The 22,400-nt window shown below is 32.0% G+C and overlaps 1 protein-coding gene across 1 annotated transcript in view; it reads left to right on the top strand.

Annotated features, from left to right (window-relative positions):
- The window catches only part of LOC143068255 (C-1-tetrahydrofolate synthase, cytoplasmic-like), a 30,619-nt gene that overhangs the window by 6,794 nt on the left and 1,425 nt on the right, over positions 1-22,400 (top strand). Inside the window, exons 4-23 of the mRNA XM_076242171.1 lie at positions 233-292; positions 1,387-1,463; positions 1,965-2,065; positions 5,279-5,415; positions 6,105-6,216; positions 7,342-7,511; positions 8,512-8,567; positions 9,046-9,219; positions 9,863-9,999; positions 10,595-10,824; positions 11,618-11,720; positions 12,548-12,624; positions 12,980-13,120; positions 13,691-13,759; positions 14,693-14,804; positions 16,071-16,252; positions 16,695-16,795; positions 19,235-19,412; positions 20,914-21,021; positions 21,622-21,774. Coding sequence (XP_076098286.1) covers positions 233-292; positions 1,387-1,463; positions 1,965-2,065; positions 5,279-5,415; positions 6,105-6,216; positions 7,342-7,511; positions 8,512-8,567; positions 9,046-9,219; positions 9,863-9,999; positions 10,595-10,824; positions 11,618-11,720; positions 12,548-12,624; positions 12,980-13,120; positions 13,691-13,759; positions 14,693-14,804; positions 16,071-16,252; positions 16,695-16,795; positions 19,235-19,412; positions 20,914-21,021; positions 21,622-21,774 — 2,478 coding nt within the window. The remainder of the gene's footprint in view (positions 1-232; positions 293-1,386; positions 1,464-1,964; positions 2,066-5,278; positions 5,416-6,104; positions 6,217-7,341; positions 7,512-8,511; positions 8,568-9,045; positions 9,220-9,862; positions 10,000-10,594; positions 10,825-11,617; positions 11,721-12,547; positions 12,625-12,979; positions 13,121-13,690; positions 13,760-14,692; positions 14,805-16,070; positions 16,253-16,694; positions 16,796-19,234; positions 19,413-20,913; positions 21,022-21,621; positions 21,775-22,400) is intronic.

The raw sequence follows: 22,400 nt of genomic DNA, 5'->3' as shown, positions 1-22,400 counted from the left end.
TCATATTGTCTAAATCCTATTGTTCCAAATATGATACTATCAAGCTGAACTGGGGAGATGTGAAAAGAAAAGGATTAGTCGTGATTATTATGTATTAAATAAAATATTTCAAATAGGTAAGAAATAAATAATGAATTTAATGTACATTCAACTAAAAGTTTCCTTCCATTTCAACACATTGCACCCAGGGATTCGTACAAAACTCATTTTTATTTTGCTATGATTTTTGTAGGTTTTGGATGCTGTTGAAGGTTTGAATTCTGATCCTGCTGTTCATGGAATGATTGTTCAGGTAATTCACAATATTCAATACTCACAATGAAGTAAATAAATATTTTTTGTTTGCTAAGTTTAACGCTTACTTGTCAATAGATCACTTCGAGTTTGTCCTCAATTATTCATGCCTTTATGATGTCATTTACCAGAAAGTGGGGATCGCCTGTATCCCTGCACAATTAATGTTCATCAAGTGTCTTCGTGATCGTCATTATGCAGGGTAAACTAGACATAATGTTTGTTCTGTAGGTACTAAATCACAATTCCATACTGACAGCAGTGCTGATTGTCAATTATGAGAATTCAGTTTGCCAAAGAATTCTTGCAATACAGCATCACAGTTTTCCAACCACTAGCTCAACATGGGAATGGAAGTGATGATGTTCACTAAAACCAAACTTTTTAACGGAAATGCATTGAACTCAAAAGTTGTCTACTGTTATGTAGTTACCTATGATGTCCTGACATTGAAACAATATTGAAAAATATTTTGCTTCATGAACAGTTTTTATGCCCCACCTACGTTAGTAGAGGGGCATTATGTTTTCTGGTCTGTCCGTCCGTCCGTTCGTTCGTTCCTTCGTTCGTCTGTCCATTCCTCCACTCCTCCCGCTTTAGGTTAAAGTTTTTGGTTAAGTTAGTTTTTGATGAAATTGAAGTCCAATCAACTTTAAACTTTGTACACATATTCCCTATGATATGATCTTTCTAATTTAAATGCCAAATTAAAGTTTTGACCCCCAATTTCACGGTCCACTTAACATAGAAAATGATAGTGTGAAGTTCAGGTTAAAGTTTTTGGTCAAGGTAGTTTTTGATGAAGTTGAAGTCCAATCAAGTTGAAACTTAATACACATATTCCCTATGATATGATCTTTCTAATTTAAATGCCAATTTAAAGTTTTGACCCCAAATTTCACAGTCCACTGAACATGGAAAATGATAGTGTGAGTGGGGCATCCCTGTACTATGGACACATTCTTGTTCCCTATTCATTTTAACCACATTTAAAAAAAAAAAATAAAGATTTTGTTCATTTTGATTTCACCTATTTGAATAGATTAAATCTGTTGTTGTTTATTTTAATAAAAATAAGTGATTATTTTTCAGCTTCCTTTAGATAGTGAAAATGAAATAGATTCCCATCGTGTAACTAATGCTGTCAGACCAGAGAAAGATGTTGATGGGTAAGAAATGAAGTAATTATATAATCCCCTTTCTCATAAGAATGCTTAAAATAATAAATGAATACAGGGTTTCAGTAATGCATACATCTACCTTTTTAAAAAATGTGGAATAAATGAAATATCACAAAATATTTTTAAAAATTACATCAGACCGAAAAAAAACATTCAAAATATTCAGTCATTTTGAATATTATTGAACAAGACATTATGTATGATGCTAGGCATGTGTTAAAACAATCCACTGATGTATGATATCAAAAAGGGTAAGATTGAATTAAGATTGAAAAGTTCAGAATTTCTATATCAGAAGAACTGATCCATTGAACCTTGACTGAAGTCACTTAACAGCATTTTTTCTTTCTTTCTAGCATCCAATAAAGAAATCTAATGAACCACTCTGTCAAAAATGTGAATTAAGGGACCTACTATTAAATCTAACTATCAGAAGAAATTTAGTAGGTGAAAGTAAATATTGAAGTAATGCTTTATTTTATTTAACAGATTACATCAGATCAATGCTGGTAAATTGTCTAGAGGAGATTTAGATAGCTGTATTTTACCATGTACACCTAAAGGATGTCTGGAACTCATCAGAAGATCGGGTAACATTAGTAATCTTCTAAATTAAGAAATAGATAAATTTTCTAAGAGACTCAAATCAGACTCGCTCATGTTAAAACTACAATCATTTAGGAGATTTACAAACTCTGATGAGAAATTTGAATGTGTGTTATCAAAGAATCCATGACAAGTCGCCCCACTGGCAAGTCGCCCCACTCCTAGTCGCCCCACTTTTTCACCAACTCGCCCCACTTTAAAAAAAAACGCCCCAACCTGGATCACCAACTCGCCCCACTTTTTAAAAAATCGCCCCACTTGTGAAATGTGTTAAATCCCGTTAATATTACTCCTGAAAACTCGCCCCACTGAATGGAAAACGATAAAATCTAGATTAACATATTATTAACCAGGATGAATGTAGTAAAGCCAACTCGCCCCACTCATGGAAAAAGATGTTATCCCGTTGTATATAACTTAAATTCCGTAAACATTACTCCTGCCAACTCGCCCCACTTATAGAAAACGATAATATCTAGATTAATATATTATTAACCAGGATGAATGTATTAATGCCAACTCGCCCCACTTATGGAAAAAGATGTTATTCCGTGAATATTACTCCTGCCAACTCGCCCCACTTGAAAGAAAACGATAATATCTAGATTTATACACAAAGTCCTGTCAATTAAGGATATGTTGAAAGGGTGGCACATGCGAAAATCGTATTGGGTCGATCGTATTTAACAAAAAATGGTATCATACATGTGAAAATAACAAATGTTTTTATAAATAATATATAATAAGCTTTTGTAAATGCATGTAAATATTATTTAGAGACCAATAGCAGTTTTGCCTTAGGTCTCAAAAATCATAGAACGACAGAAAGCTAATAGTTTGTATATATTTTTAAATAGTAATGATCTTCTTAATACTACAGTCAGGTTTCAGACCTAAAAATTTGTGTACTCCTGCACTTACTAAATTAGTAGATGAATGGTAAGAAAATATAAGGTTCTACCCTGGGCCTTCTGTTATTTATTTTATATATTAATGATTTACCACTTAATATAGAGAATTCATTAATAGATTTATATGCAGATGATTCTACATTACATTGTAAAGGTAATAATTTAATAATGTTTTAAGTTTATTAGATAGGCGCTATAAAAATCCTTGTAATAAATATCTTTTATAATCATATAAAAAAACAATACTATGTAAGTTTCTAAAGCCGTAACCTCATCAGTACAATGTAAAGTAAATCAAGTATTACTATAAAGACTTACCAGAACTGCAAGTACGATGCTGCCACCGGTCACAAGAATCACACTGCAGTGCCTCCTGTCTAGGACGCACGAGCACGTCACACACAACACAAGGATACACAGTAGACATAGTAAATGCATGTCAAAGGTTACTTTTCTTTTTATAATTTTAATACCAAGCCATAAATGTCTCATTTTTGTTTGATTTCAAACCATAGACAAAAACTTACCAATCAATTTGTCAACAACAACAAAACCTGTTTTGACTACTTTTACTAACAAAAACATGACACACGCTTATGGTAAATGAATGAATAGGCATTCTCTATGATATTTACTTGAAAGAAACATTTGCCTTTCTCTGATTGCTCGTTAGTGTTGAATTATTCTAAATTCGATGATGATGAACTTTATTCTCACAAAACTACATGTCATAGTTACAGAGAAAATATATATTTACAATTACATATATGATTATATAAGCATGCACATGTGTGAACAAAACTAAACGTAACTTAACTTGGAGGACTGACTTTCACCTGTACTGTTTTTATAAACTTACATAATTTTTCTAAAATGATAATATTGTCTGAATTAAATAAACTATCAAATTTGTATGTATTTGGATTTTTACAGCAATATTCAGGTAGAGATTTCTTTCTCTCTAAATCTAAAGATTTACAAGTCATTATGTAATGATATTTGTCACCGATTTCACTTGAATTGCATAGATGACAGAGTCTGTCGTTTCGTGACAAGCCTCGCCATCTTCCCGTCTCAATTGGTAAACGGTGACTACCGCATCTAAATTTGCAGTATACAAATAATAAATTATTAGGCAATATGTTGAGATAATTCTCAAATTTCAGATTATTTTTAAAAATTCTATAACATAGACATTTAGGTAAGGTTTCCATCTGTGACAAACATAATTGTGTGAACTGATCTTTAAGCTTTTGTTCCACACTTTTTGATACCCATTTGTCAGCAAAATGAAGGTTCCAAATATTAGACATTCCACAATTATTAAAAATATTTTTAATATAAATCAACCATTTACTTTCAAAACCATAGTTATTCAGAGACAAAAGTAATCAATCTGGTAATTGCTATGATAACAAATTGCTGTTAATTGAAATCCGTTAAGTATTATGATATATTGCATTATGATACAATTAACAGGTTTCTTTTCAATTGTTATGCAAATAACTAATCTTAAAAAAATACAGTTATTCTTCAATAATACGAAAATTATTTTTAAGTGGGGCGAGTTTTTATATTTTAATTTTATATCTAAATATTACCGTTTTCCATTAAGTGGGGCGAGTTTGCAGGAGTAATATTAAACATGATTTAACCAATTTCACATGTGGGGCGATTTTTTAAAAAGTGGGGCGAGTTGGTGATCCAGGTTGGGGCGTTTTTTTTTAAAGTGGGGTGAGTTGGTGAAAAAGTGGGGCGATTAGGTGTGGGGCGTCTTGCCAGTGGGGCGACTTGTCCTGCTTCCTTATCAAAGCGATGAAAATCCCAGTACTACAATTTTACTTTAATACTAAAACTGCATAAGTGAAGAGGGAAAAAAATATACATATACAAATTTCAAATCAAAACTATTTTTAATATATGAACATATCTAAGAATCAATGCCAATTTGGTAATTTTATTGAAAATTCGTAATTATGAGGATGTCTTTGAACTTGTTCAATTTTAGAAAGTTTTTCAACTCTTATATATGATAACTACCAATATATTAATTTTCATGGATTCATTCTGTACAAACTTCCTGGCATTAAATGAAAACAAAGCAAATGTACATGCAAAGCAAAGCTATTAATAATTAGTAAGTTTGTTGGTCTTATTTAAAAAAAATATGTTGAATATGCAAAAGTGTTTGATTAAAAAAAAAAATTAATAAACAAGATTTTTAGAAATGACTTTAAAACACTTAGTATGTTTAAATTTAACAGAGTTTTAAAAAAATTATTGTAGGAGTGACAATTGCTGGTGCCACAGCTGTTGTAGTTGGTAGAAGTAAAATTGTAGGATCTCCTATGGCTGATTTGTTGAAATGGAATCATGCTACTGTGACTGTGTGCCATTCAAAAACACAAAATTTACCAGATATTGTAAGTTAGATTATTCTCAATCATAGTATATGATACTTTTAATTTTGAGAAGGTTTACTTCATTGTACTTAGTGTATGGAAAATCTCCTGAATTTTCTGGAAATTTATACTCTCTATATAATGGTCTAGGGTTGTCTCCCATAACATCTTGAAACTGGTTATACAAACTTAATAACTGGAAAATTGTGAGGTAAGACATATTGATTAGTTAACGTAATCCAATTAGAAACTTCAAAAGTAAGCAATAAGATTTGAAAATAGTAAACAACATTGTATTACTTTTCTGAACAAATGTTTTCAGGGGAATATTATCTGCAGTTTTTGTTCCAACTACAATCCTGTACCTATCTCCATTAAATGTAACCTTCCAAATTAGACTTATTATTGGGATTGTAATAACATGTTAGTTTTGCCACATATGGAACAGGATCTGCTTACCCTTCATGAGCGCCGGAGATCACCCCTAGTTTTGATGGGGTTCCTGTTGCTTAGTCTTTAGTTTTCTATGTTGTGTTTTGTGAACAGTTTTTGTCTATTTTTTTGTCTGTTTTCTTTTTTAAGCCATGGCATTGTCAGTTTATTTGCAACTTTCACACCTCTTTTATTTAAGGATAGTTTTTGGAGCTGATTTATTGTGATAAAATAGATCTACAAATTATGTTTAATGAAATATTCAATACATATTGTAGGTTAAGACAGCAGATATTGTAGTAGTAGGCATAGGCAGACCACAAATGGTGAAAGGTGATTGGATAAAAAAGGGGGCTGTAGTTATAGACTGTGGTATCAATTCTATTCCAGGTACACGATATATCTTATTTCAACAATATTTATTATAATGAGCACTTTTTAGGGTTGCCCTATAGTGATCAGTCTGTCCGTCCGTAACACTTTAACTTTGTGTCCGCTCCATATCTAGAGAACCATTATGATTTCATACTTTATACTTTACATGTTTATTAACCACCACCAGAGGGCGTGTCATGATGTATGTACAACTTCCTAGGTCAAAGGTCAAGGTAAAAAAACTTTGGTTTCAGTTGACAACCCTGTGTCCTGTGGTGAAGATCGTGTCCGCTCTATATCTTGAGAACCGTTATGATTTCAAAGTTTATACTTGACATCCATTCTAACCAACACCAGAGGCTGTGTCATGATGTATGTACAACTTCCTAGGTCAAAGGTCAAGGTCAAAAACTTTGGTTTCAGTTGACAACCCCGTGTCCTGTGGTGAAGATCGTGTCCGCTCCATATCTAGATAACCATTATCATTTCAAAGTTTATACTTGACATGTAAATAAACCAACACCAAAGGGTGTGTCATAATTTATGTACAACTTCCTAGGTCAAAGGTCAAGGTCAAAAACTTTGGTTTCAGTTGACAACTCCATGTCCTATGGTAAAGATACAATTTTTTAATGCACATTATTCACAGCGGGGCCCACAGAGATGGCTCCCATCTCAATGATATCTAGTTCATTCAAACAATTACATTTGATTGTTTTTATGTTAATGTACATTTTGTAGATGCTCATGATTGCAATGAAGTATTTCATCACTATGACTTTCTTATAAAGTAAAACATTGGTATAAACAAAAAGTGTACATCGTCTATGTTTGTACTATTCTGGTCTTTCCTTTCACTAAAAATTTTGATAATTTTTTGGGGGAAATATTGAAATTAAAAAACAAGCTTGAAAATGTTCAGACAGTGATTTAAGTAGTATTAAGGTATACAACATTATGAATAAAGATACTAAAGTAAAAAAAAACATTGACATGCTTGATATAGTTGTAGTTCCATTAAGAATTGAAGTTAAACAATATGAAAAAAATGAATAATTTTAGGCTTTTTCATGACAATGCATAATGTCTTCAAAGTAGAATTGTTGAGCTGGTATATTTGGTTTACATGTATTTATCTAGATGCAACAAAGAAGTCTGGGAAGAGGCTGGTTGGTGATGTTGATTTTGATGAAGTAAAACAAGTAGCATCATGGATCACCCCTGTTCCCGGTGGTGTAGGTCCAATGACAGTAGCCATGCTGTTACAGAATACTGTAGAACAGGCCAGGAAAATGGCTGCAAAATCTGTGGTAAATATAATTTATGTATATACTGAAGGCAGTTAGAGAAAAGAATAAACAAGTTGACTATTGTCTGATGCAAATGTCTGAACAAACTTAGATAGTGGATGCAAAATGAGAATGTATTGAATATGTTAATATCTTGGACAACCCTTACCATTTCAACTGATCCAAATGGCCAGTGTGATCTATTGTGAACAATTGGGCATAATTACACCAAAGTAAGCATCAATCATCCTTGGTGTATTGGGTTTTAAAAAAACTGTCAGGTGTCTTATGATCCCTTTAGGAAACAACCTGGATATGAAGGATAAAAATAGATCTCGGGTGGGGGGGAGGTGCAAGTTTTGTCTATTATTTTGAATGTTATAGATAGAGAGATCTGACAGGGGATCAATGTAATATAAGATAAAGCCCCAGTAAAGATACGGACAAACTTTGCAGCATTCTACATTAGTAATACAATTTAGAACACATCACAGGCCTTAAATGGCAGAACCATAATTTGCATGTTATATCTTTTTTGTCTTATGCTTAGTTCAAAATTTTGCCCTTAACAGTTTTAGTTCATTTTTGTCCCCTTCATTTTGCCAAGATGTACAATTATGGGCTTTGTCTTCATCATTCCATTTGACACACATCAATACTACCATGGCTAGCATACATTTTTCATGTTAAGCTATCACTAGTCGAAGTTTTCTGATTGATTTTTTTGATTTTTTTTTATGAGGTATTTATACACATGAATTTCCCATTTTGATATTTATGGGACAATTTATATTAGCATTATTTGTTTACTTGATAGAATTGCTAGATTTGGATTAAAAGTGGTAAAATCTTAGCACCTGTCTTTACTTATACAAGAAAGATTGAAATAACTGAATAAAGAAAAAATAATACAAAATACCTATCAGTTTCTTATCTATTAAAAGACTACACTGTAAATAACTTATTGAAGAAGTGAGCTAATAAACCTATCCAACAATCATTTGTTAAACCTTCATTGTAGGCTGGAAAATGGAACCTTGAACTTAACCCATTGAAGCTTGTTACTCCAGTACCTAGGTAAGAATTAGGTGTTTTAACTAAAGCTTGATTAATGACAATGATCCACTATGGTCTTCTATGAATGGGGAATTGTGATTTCTTCTTAACAACTTTAATATCTATTAGTAGACTCCATGCAGAAATGAAATAAAAATAAAAGTCTGATAGAAGGCTAGAATAATCAATCTTGAGAAAGGAGAACAGCTGAGCCATTTAGATGTGGTGTATATCAAATTCTTCCTTTGTCAATTTCTTTTTTATTTTTCTCTTTGAATATTACAAGATGAATATATTGTTTCCACTTGTTATCTTTTCTTCATATTTATGAAATATTTAACACTGCTTGTTACTTTTATCAGTTATAGTTGAGGGGTAAAACAACTTTCAATTCCATATTTCGCAATTTTATGTATTTAGAATATTTTATGTCTGTTTTTGTTATTGATTTGACATTGCAACATATGTTACATATTTCAAAACTTGTTTTCTATTGTAGTGACTTGGTCATAGCCCAGTCCCAGACGCCTAAAAACATAGAAATATTGGCAGATGAGATAAGCTTGCTGAAAGACGAAGTAGATTACTATGGCAAAAAGAAAGCCAAAGTTTCATTGAAAGTTTTAGACAGATTACAGAACCATAAAAATGGCAAATATGTTGTAGTCACAGGGTAAGATATTTGATTTTTCCTATATAAAATTGTAATTGGTTATATTGAAAAATATAAAGAAATTAATTGTTGTAAATATTATTTTTCTATAATTAGATGCAGATGATAAAATTATATAATAATTGAAGATGGCTGGTATGGCATTGTTTGTTCTGTTCAATGACATTTTTTGTTGTTGCTGTATGTCATGAAGAAACTAGGTTTAGATTCTGAAATAAATGGTATCCATTGAAATAAATGGTATCCATTTATTGAAATGTCAGATGATTCAATGGGCACATTTATGTCATGTTATTCACGCTTGTAAAATATCAAAATATGTTTGTTAATTTAATCCGAGTTATGTATTGGTAAACCTTACTGTGTTTGCTGATCTGCAACAAGTCATTTATTTTCACATTTATGGTTCTAAGATATAGCATTAAGGGACTGGTTTACGATGCCTAGTATTTCATATAGAAACAGGTGAAAAGAAATTATCTAGATTTTACGGCTCATGCTTTTTCAAGCACTATAACGCTTTGAATATTTCAGTTTTGTCTTTTGAAATTATACATACTATACTCTTTAAAATCTGCATTTAGCTTGTGCTGAATAGTGAATATAGTTTCAAAAAGTGAAACATAGATTCTGATATTTTCAGGATTACACCAACACCACTAGGAGAGGGTAAAAGTACTACAACCATAGGTTTAGCTCAAGCGTTAGGTTCTCAATCAAAGAAAAATGTATTTGCCTGTGTTCGTCAGCCATCTCAAGGACCTACCTTTGGAATTAAAGGTACTTATTTTAGAGGTCTTAAGTTATAAAGAACTGATATTTGTGATGTTCTTTAAGGGCAGTTACTGGGAGGTAATAATGTTCATAACATAAAATGTTACATAACGTCCAACTGTGAAGAGATGCTGCTATCAACTAATTTTATCATTCAATGATTCATACAGATTTAACTTGAAAATCCCTCTTTATCAAATAACATTGGGTTTGATTATGTATGAAGATTATTTTTAATAATTTATTTGAACTAAAGCTTGTATGTAAATTTTTGTAAAAAATCACCATGGGATGATGTTGCACAGATGGTGGTGTGATAAGGCACTCTTATGGTATCTTAGTGAAGGAATTCAACCTCCACCTGAAGGTGATACCCTGCTATTAATAAATGATTTGTTTTTGTAGGTGGAGCTTATGCACAGGTCATCCCTATGAAGGAATTCAACTTCCATCTGACTGGTGATATCCATGCTATTAATAAATTCTTTTTTCAATAGGTGGAGCTGCAGGAGGGGGTTATTCACAGGTCATTCCTATGGAGGAATTCAACCTCCATTTGATTGGTGATATCCATGCTATTAATAAATTCTTTTTTCAATAGGTGGAGCTGCAGGAGGGGGTTATTCACAGGTCATCCCTATGGAAGAATTCAACCTCCATTTAACTGGTGATATCCATGCTATCACAGCAGCCAATAATTTGCTAGCTGCTCAGATTGAGGCTCGTATGTTTCACGAAAGTACACAAACTGATGAAGCTTTGTACAAGAGATTAGTACCAGATGTCAAAGGAACCAGAACATTCTCCAAAATACAACTGGCCAGACTGCAGGTATCTTTATGAAACTTTTTGTTTTGGTTGAATAATTCTTCCATGAATTGAAGAAGACCAAATTGATTATGTCACAAGGCATTTTAATGTTGAAGAACCATAACTAACCTCAAATTGGATAGAATAAGATGACTTTTGCAGTCAATAGGTCAAATATCAAGGTCTGTAGAATAGACTGAATATATTTGGAAAAGCTTCATATCTTTGCAATATCTTGAGCTCATTACAAATGATCTTTACAAATCATTGCTGGAAAATGCACCTTGAGAGTAAAAGACAAATTAGATATTTTTGTCATTTCAAGAATACTAAGAAGGAAGTGAAAAATCATCCATTAATGTATCATGCAGAAGTAGAGCACTGTCAGAAAAGGGGGCCAGAGACTATCAGTATTTATTTATGCAAATTCTTAGATATAGAAAGAAACATTATTTAGCTTTTCACTGAGCAAAATTTGTCATTTGAATTTGAGTATCACTTTTTTGATTTTTTTTGTAAAAGTTTTAAAATTGTAAATCTGCTTTTAAGTTGTCATGCATTTAAAGAGCATGCAAATATGTGGGGAAAAAATACCACATGCTCCTACAATAAAATATATAAATTTCATTCATATTGTTTTATATAAAAGAATATACAGATAGTGACTGCATAGTAATTGTCAGAGGCAGATATCCTGCTTCATGATTTTACTGCTCTTAGAGATAACTTCTGATAATGTTTTCATAATTTTAAAATGTTACATGACTTCATGAAGTTTTTAATAGGTATCTCTAAATAACTATTTATATTACAGAAAATAGGAATAGGAAAAACAGATGCCAACAGTTTTACACCAGAAGAAGTAAAATCCTTTGTTAGATTAGACATTGACCCAAAAACCATTACCTGGCAAAGAGGTATCTATTTGTAGTTCAACAGTATATATGGCTTTACAGATTAGATCACATAGTAAGAGATACATATAGCTTCAACCTTGATATAGCCTCACTGACAGTATCTTTAATTCGCATATAACATACAGTGTAATGTTGATTCTTCATCATACTATTGGTGATTGGTTTGATACAAGATGGCAGTCTCAAAAGAGCCTTTCAAATTTAGTAAAAGAATGTATGGGAAGTTTATAAGATCTGATTTTTAGGGTAAAGTTTGCATTAATGCAATCAAAGCCCTCCTGTTGGTGACTTAGTAGTATAAATTTGCAAGACTGTATCACTACTTATTAGATAAACAATACATAGGTCATTGAGCATTTTAAGCATCTTATCCATGAACATTTCAAGAAAATCGATGAAATATAATACTTGATACTCAAGTTACAAAATGATGTGTGTCTATTTAACATAGTTTCAAGAAAATAACATGAAATGTGCATGTTGCATGTTGCATGAACCTAGTATCTGTTTTAAAAGATATCAATGATATAATTGTTAAATTAATCTGTAAAATTAAAAACACCTTCCTTTGTCCATTCATTCATATTATTGCCAGTGCCTTCCAATGCTTAAAACAATACAACATTATTTTTTTTAGTTCCCACTGCAAAATTAATGATCACTTTTAATGCTCACAAGCTCTTTGATTAGAAAGATTAAAACTATTGTCAATTAAATATAATAACCATATATAGTCATTTGTTGTTTGCACAAAAATATCTTAGCAAGACCCAAATTTGCCATTACTCTTGCTATTAAATATAATAATTATCCTGGTTTTTTTGTAGTGCTAGATACTAATGATCGTTTCCTTAGAAAAATCACAGTTGGTCAAGGTCCTCTTGAAAAAGGCCATACAAGAGAGGTAGGACATGTAATGAAATTTGTATCACTCAGATATATAGTATTGTATTGTTTTGGGGTTAAAAAATCTGTTTTTATAACTATAGATCTTCCAACTATAGTTTTCGTATAGTTTTATATGTCCCCTTGAAAACTGGATGCATTATTTTATACCAATGTCTGTCCATCCGTCCCTTAAACTTCACAAAATTACTCAAAAAAAAACTTTAACCATTTCTCATGTAATTTTACAGCACTATTTATTCTAAAATATAAATGAAAATCTTATCATAAATTTAATTTGGCTTATACATCTATAGCTACTCTTTAAGTGTGTTATACAGCTATGACATCACTCTCTATTGATTACATTTTAGTGTCAGTTTGATATAGCAGTAGCAAGTGAGATAATGGCTATATTGGCTTTGACCACTGGATTACGAGACATGAGAGAAAGGCTTGGTAGAATGGTAGTAGCCAGTAGTACAAGTGGTGTCCCTGTCACAGCTGATGACCTGGTTTGTATTTGCTTAACAGATAATGGTATGAATTCTAATTAAAGTTATTTTATAAATTTCAGTATTTTGATGAAAAATTTAGTAAGTTAGTTACAATAATAAATACTAGATATAAAGTTATTTTCATAAATATCAACAGTTTGCTTCCAATGAATTAAGTAAAAATGATTAAATATGATTTTGATGACATTTTTAATAAGGAAGTTACAATAATAAATACTAGATATAAGTTTTCAAGACAATCTACTAAGTTTTGCACACCTTTCATTATCAAGTTGATTATTTTTTCTCATTTTCAGTATATATCATTCTCCATTATTTTAAAAACAATCTGCACATCCCAGCCATTTGAGTGTTTGATCCCTTTTTGGGGGAGGAGGGATTTTTATGAGTAAATCAGAAGACATACATATTTTTTCACATAAACTATTTAAATAGACAATAAAAACTTTTAGGAATACAAAAAGATAGGGCCATTATTTTTTATTTTGGCCACAGAATGGCTGCCTTAAAGCTCTAAAAATGCTTTAATTATCTAGTTGTTATGGATATTTTTGTTTTTGTTTAAAGGGTGTAAGTGGTGCTTTGACTGTGCTGATGAAGGATGCTGTCAGACCTAATCTTATGCAGACACTTGAGGTAATACTAATTTCTTTAAAACAAGATTTTTGTGTCAGAACTTTTTTAATTGGAAGTTTGTTTCTTTTAACTCTTGTAGAGCTAAATGACTAAAACATCAAAAATCACTTATAGCTTCTCTTTGATGACTTTGAAAATTAATGAAGGAGGTAAAATAAAACTAATAAGTCAGCCATCATGTTTCATATGCTGCTGAAGTTTTACTGATATGTTTTATTTGTATGCCCCCACCTTACGCAACACTGTTACTCTTGACCGTTTGTGTCATTTTTTGTTTCCACACTCTAACTTGTTTGCCTTATGCAAATTTTATGAAATTCATAAGAACTAGAACTAGCAGACAGAGTTCAATTGGGCAGTGAGACACTTACCGTTCTATAGTTATGCCCCTTTATAACTTGGAAAATTGCAAAGCCTAAGCAGGAGCATTCATGTCCTCAAAATCATTCTTTTATTCTAAAGAGCCTCTAGTTTATGGCCCCACAACAAAGTAGTCCGTGCCATATAGTTTTACCCTTGTCCGTAATTCTGAAATTCCGTCATTCTGTCATTCCGCAACAAACCATTATACAGATTTTTTTTTCTAAACGCCTTCAGATATTGGGCTGATTTTTGGTATGTGAGTTACTCATGATGAGTTACAGATCAAGTTTAAGTTTCGTTATGCTACACTAATTTTTGCCAAAATTAAGGGTTTACAACTTTGAAAATTGTTGAAAATCACAGTTATACAGACTTTTTTTCTATACGTCTCCACATTTTGAGCTGATTTTTGATATGTGAGACTACAATCCTGTTTGTGTCCACATGTGTTTTTGAAATTACAGATTTATCAACTTTTTGAGACGGGACCATTCGTGTCGCTTTGACACATCTAGTTTGTATATATGTTATTGTTATATATTTATAATAAGTTAGCTATTTCTTTTCCAGGGAACACCAGTATTTGTGCATGCAGGCCCATTTGCAAATATTGCACATGGAAATTCATCCATCATAGCAGATAAAATTGGATTAAAGTTAGTTGGAGAAGATGGTTTTGTTGGTGGGTGTAGCTTTGTTTTATAATTTTTATTTCAAAAGGAGACAGTGTGACTTATTGCTGCCACACATTGCAATAATTACAATGTTATTTTCTTATAACTTAATCACATTTTTAACCCACCTGGCCCTCGGCCAAGTGAGCTTTTCTCATCACTTGGCGTCCTTTGTCGTCCGTCGGCATCCTCGGTTGTCGTTAACTTTTACAAAAATCTTCTCCTCTGAAACTAAGGGGCCAAATTTAACCAAACTTGGCCACAATCATCATTGGGTTAACTTGTTAAAAAATGTGGACGATGACCCTGCCAACCAACCAAGATGGCCACCATGGCTAAAAATAGAACATGGGGGTAAAATGTAGATTTTGGCTCCTATCTCTGAAACCAAAGCATTGAGAGCATAAAATTGTTCATTAGCTCAAGATCTATCTGACCTGAAATTTTCAGACCAATCAGGCAACCAGTTGTTGGGTTGCTGCCCCTGAATTGGTAATTTTAAGAAAATTTTGCAGCTTTTGGTTATTACCTTGAATATTATTATAGATCTAGAGATGAACAGCAATAATATACAACAAAGTAAGACCTACAAACAAGTCAACATGATCAAAATGGTCAATTGACCCCTTAAGGAGTTATTGCCCTTTATAGTCAATTTTTAACAATTTTCATAAATTTTGTAAATTTTGTAAATTTTTACAAAATATTTTCCACTGTTACTACTGGGCCAAGTTCATTATAGATAGAGATAATTTTAAGCAGCAAGAATGTTCAGTAAAGTAAGATCTACAAACACATCACCAAAACACAATTTTTGTCATGAATCCATCTTTATCCTTTGTTTTATATGCACATAGACCAAGGTGAGGGACACAGGCTCTTTAGAGCCTTTAGTTTGCAATTCTTACCTCTTTTGCAAACAACACAACATATGTCTTTCATTTTGCATATAGTAGTTCTCTTTTTTTTCTCACATTTTCTGGAAAAATTATAAACACACAGGATTTAAGAACTTACTCAAAAAGTCAGTGCAATAATTTGGATCTTTGACCTTTTGATGATCTTTATTTCATCAAGCATACATCATTCTTACATTGTTATTAGATTTGGAAGAAAGTAATGACCTAGCTTGTGTCAATAATATTTTCAACAGATATTTATGTTTAGGACAACATGTAAAGGAGTGTTGTACAGCATCCGCAGACTGAAATTTTGAGTATGGGAATCTGAGGTGGTAGATTTCTTTAATTTCATAATAAATAATTTCTTTGCAGTGACTGAATGCGGGTTTGGTGCAGATATTGGAATGGAGAAGTTCTTCAATATAAAATGTAGATACTCCAATTTGATTCCAAATGCTGTGGTGCTAGTTGCTACAATTAGAGCACTGAAGATGCATGGAGGTGGACCTACTGTTACAGCAGGAGTACCTTTACCAAAAGAATATATAGAGGAGGTAGGATGTAGTGATTTAAGGTTGTAGAGATAAATATAATCAGTGTGAACTCTATGCAGTTGACAAATGTTTTGTATACAAATGGTTCTTTTTACCAGTTGAAAAATGTTTTATATACAGAGGGTTCTTTTTTTCCATTTGGCAAATGTTTTATATTCAAAGGATTGTTTTCACCATTAGATATCCTTTGGTTTTACTAGTTGAAAAATGTTTTATATACAGAGGGTTCTTTTTTCCATTTGGCAAATGTTTTATATTCAAAGGATTGTTTTCACCATTAGATATCCTTTGTGTCAATAACAACTCTTTTTGGCTAAATGACCTTGTGAGATAATAGATAGGTTATTTTTAGGTTGTTTTCTATCAGAGATCATCCATATGAATATAGACTGATATGTATTTTTCTGTGGTCTATTTCAATGCTACAAATCATATATTTCAGAACTTAGATCTCCTGGAGAAAGGTTGTAGTAATTTGAGAAAACAGATAGAAAATGCCAACAAGTTTGGTGTCCCTGTTGTGGTAGCTGTGAATTCATTTGCGTAAGATATATGCTTAAACAGTATTAGATGTAGGTTTTGGGAAATTTCTTTGGGTAAAATAAGAAAAGCTTCAATCTACTCATTTAAATATTACATATAGAAAACTCAAATGGATTTCTGAAACATTGCTTGTCCTGTCAGCAATTTCTTAAAAAGAAATCATTATAAATACTTTTTAGCTCACCTGGCTTAAAAGGCCAAGTAAGCTTTTCTTATCACTTGGCATCCGGCGTCCGGCGTCGTCGTCGTCGTCGTTAACTTTTACAAAAATCTTCTCCTCTGAAACTACTGGGCCAAATTAAACCAAACTTGGCCACAATCATCATTGGGGTATCTAGTTTAAAAAATGTGTCCGGTGACCCGGCCAACCATCCAAGATGGCCGCCATGGCTAAAAATAGAACATAGGGGTAAAATGCAGTTTTTGGCTTATAACTCAAAAACCAAAGCATTTAGAGCAAATCTGACATGAGGTTAAATGGTTATCAGGTCAAGATCTATCTGCCCTGAAATTTTCAGATGAATCAGACAACCGATTGCTAGGTTGCTGCCTCTGAATTGGCTATTTTGAGGAAATTTTGCAATTTTTGGTTATTATCTTGAATATTATTATAGATAGAGATAAACAGTAAACAGCAATAATGTTCAGCAAAGTAAGATTTACAAATAAGTCAACATGACTGAAATGGTCAGTTGACCCCTTTAGGAGTTATTGCCCTTTATAGTCAATTTTTAACCATTTTTCGTAAATCTTAGTAATATTTTACAAATATCTTCTCCTCTGAAACTACTGGGCCAAATTAATCCAAACTTGGCCACAATCATCTTTTGGGTTAGTAGTTTGAAAAATGTGTCCGGTGACCCGGCCATCAAACCAAGATGGCTGCCATGGCTAAAAATAGAACATGGGGTAAAATGCAGTTTTTGGCTTATGACTCAAAACCCAAAGCATTTAGAGCAAATCTGACAGGAGTAAAATTGTTTATCAGTTCAAGATCTATCTACCCTGAAATTTTCAGATGAATCGGACAACCCGTTGTTGGGTTGCTGGCCCTGAATTAGTAATTTTAAGGAAATTTTGCTCTTTTTGGTTATTATCTTGAATATTATTATAGATAGAGATAAACTATAAACAGCAATAATGTTCACCAAAGTTAGATTTACAAATAAGTCAACATGACTGAAATGGTCAGTTGACCCCTTTAGGAGTTATTGCCCTTTATAGTCAATTTTTAACCATTTTTCGTAAATCTTAGTAATCTTTTACAAAAATCTTCTCCTCTGAAACTACTTGGCCAAATTAATCCAAACTTGGCCACAATCATCTTTTGGGTTAGTAGTTTGAAAAATGTGTCCGGTGACCCGGCCATCCAACCAAGATGGCCGCCATGGCTAAAAATAGAACATGGGGTAAAATGCAGTTTTTGGCTTATAACTCAAAACCCAAAGCATTTAGAGCAAATCTGAAATGGGGTAAAATTGTTTATCAGGTCAACATTTATCTGCTCTGAAATTTTTAGATGAATCGGACAACCCATTTTGGGTTACTGACCCTGAATTGTTAGTTTTAAGGAAATTTTGCTGTTTTTGGTCATTATCTTGAATATTATTATTGATAAAGATAAACTGTAAACAACAATAATGTTCAGCAAAGTAAGATTTACAAATAAATCAACATGACCGAAATGGTCAATTGACCCCCTTAGGAGTTATTGTTCTTTATAGTCAATTTTTAACAATTTTCATAAAATTTGTAAATTTTTACTAACATTTTCCACTGAAACTAATGGGCCAAGTTCATTATAGATAGAGATAATTTTAAGCAGCAAGAATGTTCAGTAAAGTAAGATGTACAAACAGCAGGAAGCGTCCGGCGTTGTCGTCGTTAACTTTTACAAAAATCTTCTCCTCTGAAACTACTGGGCCAAATTAAACCAAACTTGGCCACAATCATCATTGGGGTATCTAGTTTAAAAAATGTGTCCGGTGACCCGGCCAACCATCCAAGATGGCCGCCATGTTCACATAGACCAAGGTGAGCGACACAGGCTCTTTAGAGCCTCTAGTTTTGTTTCCCTTTATTGTTTATAAAGTCTTAATAATTTAAAGTTAAAATCAGAATCTAACAGGTAAATTTATGCTTTTCATTTTATTGAAGGATTCAAGAACAAATATTTTATGAAAATTGCAAAAAAAATATGTTTTATTGGTGGCAGCAAGCAATTGATCAGTTTAAGCTAGATATTTTATATTGGAAATTAAATTTAGATCTATCAAGTTTTCATTACAGAACATAATTTTAGCTTGTTCATGGGCTGTATAAAATTTACTTACTAGTACAAAGAGAGAAAATAACACATTTGGATCAAAATTATATCATGAAACAATTGGCTAAACATTAAGTTCTATTTGATTAAGACTGATTTATTTTCCATTTCAGTACAGATACACCTGCAGAGGTAGCCTTAGTTCAGAAGTTTGCCAGAAAAAATGGAGCTTTTGATGCTATTAAGTGTAGCCACTTTGCACATGGAGGTCTAGGAGCTGCAGAATTAGCAGAGGCTGTTAGCAAAGCTACTCAGCAACCTAGTGACTTTAAGTTCCTTTATAGTGTTGAGGTAATGGTCATATACATTGTTTGTTGGTATGAACACAAAATTAGAATGTTCAGTGTGAAGAAAATTACATTACAGAGTCTGAAAGAAATCAGTTCAATATATATTATAAGGGACCCTCATGGAGGATACAGAAGCCCTATAGTTTTCACTTTGGATGTCTGTCCACCTTTTCTTTCTGTGTCTCACTCAAAAATGTGCAAGCATGTCAGTTTTTTAACCAATGAGTTTGTTATACAGTTAACTCTCGTTGTCTCCAACTTGTTTGACTCGAAATTTCCGATGAGTAGAAGTTTTCTTGTGGTCCCGATCTTTGTTCCATATAAATGTATGTATTCCCACTTCTGATGTGTTGAAACTGGATAAGTCGAAATTTCAGTTAAGTTGAACTAAGTGAACGGTCCTAAGGTTAACAAAAGCATTAAAAATTATTATCTCAAATTTCTACCCATATGTCAAAACATGACCTTTGGGATTGTATTACATTGTTTAAGTTCATGAAAAATTATTTAATTTGTTTACAAATACATGTTATGGCGATTCACACTAATGAGCTTGGATGTGTCCGAAGTGGGGATTAAGTCTTCTGTTGGTGATCACCTAAAAACTACGCAATCGGCACCTTTAATCTTTTTGTATTTTCTATTAAAAGAAAGATTGAGATAAAAGAAAATGAAATCTCTTGTATCCAAGAATAAACAGATTTGTCAACTTTAAATGACTTAAATAACACTAAGATCAATTGGAAATTACTCTCTCGGATAAATAAGTGAAAACAATGTTATCATAATAATGAAAGACGATAACATACAAATACATCGATCTGTGACCAGAATGTTGATCTATTTTTCATTCAGATTTATTTAAGCATTACCAAGCTAAGCAAGAGGGTCTGTCAAACTTCAGGTTTTCGTTTGAGTCGTACTACAGGTATCTTGAAATTATTCTCTGGTCCGATTGACTTCGAGATAACGAGAGTCGACTGTATACTTCCATTTACACAACATATTATGGAGTAAAAAGCTGTCCGTCTGTCTGTTATCAACACTTTTGACACTAAGTTACTAAAAGTTGCTTTCACCAATTTTCATGTAACTTTGGTGAATAGTTTATATATATAGTGACTTTAACTTCTTTTCAATTTAAAAAAATTTCTGATTTTCTGTTTTGGAGTACCAAAACTCTATCCATAAAAAGAACTTTAATTCAAAAACACTTTAAAAAGCTGACATGAAACATTGGTGACTTGTTTATATCTATAGAAATAAGCTCCCTTTTGTTTTTATAAATTTTTTAAATCATTGCATAGTTGTAGATTTTTATTTGCTGAAAACTATATAGAAAATGTTCAAGAAAGGAAAGTTTAGGGTGTGATTAGTTGTATTTATAATCTTCTATCATAACTGTTGGTTACTTTTTAAATGTTTTAAGTCAATTATAATGAACATTGAATCATATCTCGCATATAAATCTCAAGCACTCACTTTTATATATCCCACTTTAGAAATCTATTGAGGAGAAGATAGAGACTATAGCCAAAGAGATATATGGTGCTGATGGTATAGAAATATTACCAGCAGCTCAAGAACAGATTGATAGATACAAGAAGCAGGTATGTTACAATGTTGTTTTACTTATATACTGGTGAAGATTATTATGTACTTTTATCTGAATTAGGTCTTCATTACTTACTGCTTGTAAATAACACCTGAAATTCTGAGATTTTTCATTATTTTTTTGGTATTTTTTTTTAAATCCCAGGTCATTTATTCAAGAATTTGCTAAAGGTGAAATGTCATGATTCAAGTAATTTAACTTGAACAATTTTGGTTTCAACACCCTAATAAATGACTGGTCCTTTGATAACATCATCCAAACAGGCCTAGGTAATACACTAAAAAGGGGAATTTACATGGCCATTGTCAACGTATTTACTCACAGTATTATGAATATGGCTTTCCGTAATAAATAGAATAACAAGTATATAGAGTGCCAACCAACATTCATATTTCAAGAATGAGTAAATTTAGATTTATATAAATTTGTTAATTTTATTTAGAACCAGAAAATATATGTGTGTAGGATAGTTATTTTTTGAGAAATTTGAAGTTAAATATCTTTAAAAGTGTGCTGCACTCTTTTTTCCCAAAAAAACTTATAAAATGTTTATATTAAAAGTATTAATATCATCTAATGACATTCTATATTACAGGGATTTAATGACTTCCCTATTTGTATGGCAAAGACTCACCTGTCACTGTCACATGATCCTACAAAGAAAGGAGAGCCTAAAGGTTTCACTGTACCTATTAGAGAAGTCAGAGCAAGTATTGGTGCAGGATTTATCTATCCTTTGTTGGGAACGGTGAGTTTTCATATGTTGACAAAAATGTTTTTTTATATGTATACAGTTTATGATTATATAAACACAATTATTTAAAGTTTGATGTTTTTTATCCAATCTAACTGTTGACACTTGATAATCTTATCAATACTGGGAATATTATTGGTTAATGAATAAATGATCGAGTATAAAAATAATTTTGTATGATTATTAATTAAATTAACTTGGAATGTAGGGTTGATTAATCAGCTATTTAGCTGATTTCAGTTGATTTGCCTCTTGAAATGTTGTTAAATTTTTTGTTGGATTTGGGGAAGAGCTGATATAAACTGACAATTTTAAAAGGAGATGGAATTGTTTTCAAATAGATTTTAATAATTTCAGTTATTTTTCATTTTAAAGTAAAATTCATACCTTGGTTTTTTGGAATGCTTGGAATATTATCTTCATTTGAATGTGAGGTTGATATTTATTAGTTCTAGTAGAACAAAAGGTTTATAGGTTAATTTGAATAAATGTTGGTGAATTGATTCATTTATTGTGCTATTTCAGGTTTGTATTGGTTTATGAATTCATCTACAATTAGGCATAGCAAATAGGTATAATTGCTGTCAGTTGAGGAAAACAAGTTCTCTGTAGCCTCTAGT

This window comes from Mytilus galloprovincialis, chromosome 3, assembly GCF_965363235.1.
Source record: "Mytilus galloprovincialis chromosome 3, xbMytGall1.hap1.1, whole genome shotgun sequence".
Taxonomy (NCBI): domain Eukaryota; kingdom Metazoa; phylum Mollusca; class Bivalvia; order Mytilida; family Mytilidae; genus Mytilus; species Mytilus galloprovincialis.
The sequence above is the reverse complement of the archived record's forward strand: the minus strand, read 5'-3'. Positions and strand labels throughout refer to the sequence as shown.